This window comes from Clytia hemisphaerica, unplaced genomic scaffold (genome assembly GCF_902728285.1).
Source record: "Clytia hemisphaerica strain Z4C2 unplaced genomic scaffold, Clytia hemisphaerica genome assembly, whole genome shotgun sequence".
In the NCBI taxonomy this organism is placed as follows: Eukaryota; Metazoa; Cnidaria; class Hydrozoa; order Leptothecata; family Clytiidae; genus Clytia; species Clytia hemisphaerica.
The window spans coordinates 166,886-172,389 of record NW_027103889.1 but is presented as its reverse complement, the minus strand read 5'-3'; the positions used below and the strand labels follow the sequence as shown (position 1 = coordinate 172,389).

The 5,504-nt window shown below is 38.9% G+C and overlaps 1 protein-coding gene across 1 annotated transcript; it reads left to right on the top strand.

The window, feature by feature from the left end:
- The first annotated feature begins 566 nt into the window (after window positions 1-566).
- LOC136808547 (uncharacterized) lies at window positions 567-5,504 on the top strand. Its single transcript, XM_067065074.1, has 5 exons — window positions 567-768; window positions 1,774-1,804; window positions 2,128-2,271; window positions 2,486-2,719; window positions 4,626-5,504. Exons 1-5 carry the CDS (start codon window positions 664-666, stop codon window positions 5,072-5,074), a joined length of 963 nt encoding a protein of 320 aa, XP_066921175.1. The 5' UTR covers window positions 567-663; the 3' UTR covers window positions 5,075-5,504.

Below are 5,504 nucleotides of genomic sequence, written 5' to 3'. Positions count from 1 at the left end.
TGATAAAAGTCTCTGAATTAGAACGGAAAGTCTGTGCCTTCCCTACCAACATCCTGATGGTTTAAAAAGTGATATTTTGAAAGTTAAAAGTTTATTTTTTGGAAATAAGGGAAGTTTGTCTAAAATAAGGACTTCTTGCCATCTGGGTGATGAAAAAGACTTTTATTGTTTTGAAGTACACCGGAGGGCTAAATGTAAATCAATTTTCAGTACTTTTAGAATAATAGGATACCTCCCTTTCTTTTTCATTTGAAGTCAAAATCTTGACAATCTGTATATTAGATAAATTTTTGGTATGAAGATGTGTCTCTCCATATAGACGTCACACATTGAACTCATAAAGGATGGGCTGGTAGTGTATTGGATCGTCCTTATTTTGTTCTAAATAAACTTTTGAGATGTAAAACTGTTAAATACCAACTCATTGTCTTAAACTTTAAAATCTCTCAATCTAAATTTGCAAAAACGCTTGGATTTAAGACGATGGAAGTCTTAAATTAAAAAATACTTGGGACTTCTTCTTAGATTTTATAATCGAAATTTTATATCTTTTCAGACAAGAAAAAATGATATTTGAATCACTGGTGATGAAAACAAACAAAAAGAGAAAAGTATTCATTCTGACGAAATTGTAACAATCAGTTCGGGGTATTAGTATTTGCTATGGGAATGCTTTTCTCGAAGAATAAACTAGTCATGAAGAGTAACAGCAAAGACAATTTATCAGATATTTATATCGTTCCACCCTCATTGAAGATGGAGTTGGAGGTAGGTTCAGTTTGCGCTTACCTTCTTTTGACGTTTATCACGTTAAATGTACGTTCACTTAGCTCTAGTTTAGACGGCCCACTTTTTGCCCTGCCTATTCTAATTGTGAATTAAAGAGGGCATAAAGTGGGCCGTCTAAAGTGATGCATAGTCCTCTTTTGACGTCAATGCAATGTCTTCTTTCAAACCTTTCCAAGCAAAGATTTTAACAGCCAACTTTGTGCCCTCTTTCTGCCTACTCTAACAATTAGAATAGGCAGGGCAGAAAGTCGGCCGTCTAAACTAGAGCTTAACGTTGATAAGACGTTAAATATAGTTAAAACCATTTTTCATCATATCCCTGTTGCAGTCCTCTTGTGTATACTACATCCCCTTCTCACAGACCCACTGGGAACCATTCCCATTGGAAAAATTGTCCAAAATATCGTCCCCAGTGGAAAATTATCCTCTAATTTTTGTTCCCACTGAAAATAATCAAATAAACCAATCCACACTTCTAAATATTATGCTATTTTTCCCATCCACACTGAATTATCTGACTTAGCCATAAAAGAAAATGAAATATCAACCCCCATTGAGTTTCAGTCCGTTATTTTTATCCTCACTGGCTGAAAAAAATCCTACTGGGCATTTGAGAAGGGGTGTACTGTAAGGGCCTGATCCTGTTTCAAAATGGGAATACTCTGATTACTCTTCCTCTTGAAAGAAAGTTTGATCGTATTCCTGAACAACAAACATCGATTCCATATTTTTCTACCACAATTAACTTGATTGCAATACAGTTGATGCTCTCTAATTCGATCTTCAAGGAGAATTGGGTTTTCATCGAATAAGGGAGCGTCGTTTATGAGAGTTTTTTTGTTGATGGGGACTTTAAATTTCATCGAATAAGGGAGTCTATCGAAAAGTAGAACGTCGAATTAGAGAGTGTCAACTGTTGTTTCGGAACTGACAGGCTGAAGGTCTACAACCGGTTTATTTTCTTTTCCACTTTTTACTTTCTAGCTAATTAATTTCACAGATGCAGAAATCTCAGGTAACATTCACTATAATTTAGAGCAAGCATAAATCACCGACAACACCAACAGTAAAAACCTGCACATATTGTTTCACAGCAAAATCCAAAGCTTTTGAAATCTTCGGGTTTCTTAACTTTATAAGGCTAAGAATGTTATTAAATATTTCTAATTTTTTGAGTATATTATGCAATTTTGGTGTTTGATATTCCGTAAATCCTTAGATGTTCTTAACTTGTTCTCAATATTTGGGCTATTGAATCCTTGTGTTCTTATATAGATCGTTGTTATAGGAAAAACGTATACATGTTGCTAGTGTTAAACTTTCCTATCTATCAAACAGAGGTGAAAGAAGCATTCGGTTTATACGACAAACAACGCAATGGATACATCTCGCGAAAATCTTTCCTAACCGTGATGAGATCTTTGGGGCAAAATCCCACTGAAGATGAATATGATGATATGTTAAATGAAGTGGACGCAGACCGTAAGTGTGGCCTCACTCACTAAGAGATATATTCAAGGTTCTGCTACTAGTTTCATCTTAGTAAGTGAGGAGTTCGTTGCATACATCCATCAACTTTTCATTTATCATAGAATCCAATGAAGTCTTATTCAAAGATTATTTTTTTGATTTAAAAGTATGTATTGCTGAAGCAGTTAATATCAGCCCTTTATTCTTTTTTATTTTCTCACCATAGGAAATGGTTTGATAGAATTTTCTGAATTCCTTTACTTGGTTGCACGACATACAACAAATTTTGAAGAGACGGCAAAATATTTATTTCACGTGTTTGACCACAGAGGGACTGGATATTTGAACAAAACACAACTTTGTGACGTCATGTCACTTGATCGTGGCCTCACATCGAACGATATTGAAGATCTCTTATCTTTTTTCAATTCCGATAGAAACAATAATGTTGATATTGACGGTGAGTTAGAACAATGACCACACCCCTGTCTCACAGAACTAGTTGCACTGACCACGCCCCTGTCTTCCAGAACTAGCTGCACTGACCACGCCCCTATTTCACAAAACAAGTTGCACTGACCACGTCCCTATTTAACAAAACTAGTTGCACTGACCACGCCCCTGTCTCACAGAACTAGTTGCACTGACCACGCCCCTATTTCACAGAACTAGTTGCATTAGCCACGCCCCTGTCTCAGAGAACTAGTTGCACTGACCACGCCCCTGTCTCACAGAACTAGTTGCACTGGCCACGCCCCTTTCTCACAGAACTAGTTGCACTGACCACGCCCCTGTCTCACAGAACTAGTTGCACTGACCACGCCCCTGTCTCACAGAACTAGTTGCACTGACCACGCCCCTATTTCACAGAACTAGTTGCACTGACCACGCCCCTGTCTCACAGAACTAGTTGCACTGACCACGCCCCTGTCTCCCAGAACTAGTTGCACTGGCCACGCCCCTTTCTCACAGAACTAGTTGCACTGACCACGCCCCTGTCTCACAGAACTAGTTGCATTGACCACGCCCCTGTCTCACAGAACTAGTTGCACTGACCACGCCCCTATTTCACAGAACTAGTTGCACTGACCACGCCCCTATTTCACAGAACTAGTTGCACTAGCCACGCCCCTGTCTCACAGAACTAGTTGCACTGCACTGACCACGCCCCTGTCTCACAGAACTAGTTGCACTGACCACGCCCCTGTCTCCCAGAACTAATTGCACTGACCACGCCCCTGTCTCACAGAACTAGTTGCATTGACCACGCCCCTGTCTCACAGAACTAGTTGCACTGACCACGCCCCTATTTCACAGAACTAGTTGCACTGACCACGCCCCAATTTCACAGAACTAGTTGCACTAGCCACGCCCCTGTCTCACAGAACTAGTTGCACTGACCACGCCCCTGTCTCACAGAACTAGTTGCACTGACCACGCCCTTGTCTCACAGAACTAGTTGTACTTGCCACGCCCCTGTCTCCCAGAACTAGTTGTACTGACTGGTTATACCTCTATATCTCGAAAAAAAATCTGAGGATTTTAACTAAATCTCTACTATCTCATTGAAAGCTAATTGCAAGGGGCTTGGTTCCACCAAATTGAATAAAACAATGACACATCTTACAAACAGAGCCACACCCTTCATTTACAGGAACAAGTGCACTAACTACACCCTGTATGACTAATTTCACTAACCGCATCTATTTTCGCAGAACTATTTTCGTTACCCACACCCCTGTCTCGTTGTCCCATAGAACTAACTGTACTAACCACACCCCAGTATCAGAGAACCAAGAATGATAATAACAACACCCTTGTCTCACAAAACTGATTTCAATGACCACGCCACTTCCTCACAAAACTAATTGTACTGACCATACCATAGTTTGCTGACACTGGCATCAGCTTAGTCTAAATTGATTGGTGTATTCCAAGTTTTTGTTAGGCTTGGCCTTAATCTTGTCATTCAATTAATTTACCATTCCCTCGTCTCTTGAAAAAAAGTGTTCAAAGTCATTTTCGTAACAAACTGTTAAAGAAAAACTCATAAAAAGTTATAATTTTGGCACCCTTTAGAGACTGTTCATCTAACGTTTCCAAACAATCTAAAAAGAACGAAAAATAACTATTAAAAGCGATAAAAAGAACAACAAACCCTAACCCTAACTATCAAAGAACGACATATTTCGCCGTCCACAACCCCAACCGCAAGGGACTGTACCACCCTTACAGATTCATTCCTCCTTGTTTGTCACGGGAATTAACTACGTGTGGTTTGAAAGAACGCAAAATTACCAATGTGTATAAGTCTCTATTTGGGTGAGCTGGAAACATTAGATGAACTTAAATCTTTCTGTCTTTAGAATTCGTCCGTGTATTGAAGTACCTTCCGACGTCGTACGACGAAGAAGATCAGCAAAATAGCGCCACGTCACCCACACAACAGACTTCAAAAAAAGGAGGAAAACTCCCAAACAAAACATTACATCCAAATACATCAGAACAAAAAACAGAATCCATGCAAAATACCAAAAATCTTAAAAACAGTAATAGTAACAATACAAGCAAACAAATAAATAATACGTCACCGAAAAAAACAAAAACACAGACCAGCCAATCATCGTCGAAAAACGAAAGTGATAAAAAACAGACCCGCGATAACAACAACACCAAATCTACAAAAACACAAAAAGTATCCAATAAGAATGGTAGTGTAAGCAAACCTTCAGAGAAACATGGTGCAAAGAAGGCCTTAAATACCAAAATAGCTGTTCACGAGAATGGTAAGACTACAGTCGGAATTGAAGTTTGATGACAATACTAAATACCGGTGAAGTTGGTCTGTTTGATGCCTAATGCCTGGATGGTTTCTGTAACTTGAGAGATCTTACCGTGTGTTTGTCTGTTTCGTCTAAATAAATTATTTTTCTAGTACTAGATTATCAAAAAACAGGAGCATACCATTGTATAGGTCGTTTCATAGGTTACTTTGAGTGTAACGATAGCCTCGTTTTAAAATCATTTCCAAGGTGATAACATCTCTTGAATCTTCAAGTTATTTTTGTAAATAGATTTAATACCTTAGTAATTTTTTGAAAACGAGATAAGCGTTGCTCGTGATGTAATTTGGCATTTTGTCTGCCAAAGATAGAGCATCAGTCCACCACAAAGGCAGCCCTGTCTCACAGACCCATTTTAAATAGAAATTCTTATCCCCATACTCTTGTCTCCCAAATAGACGG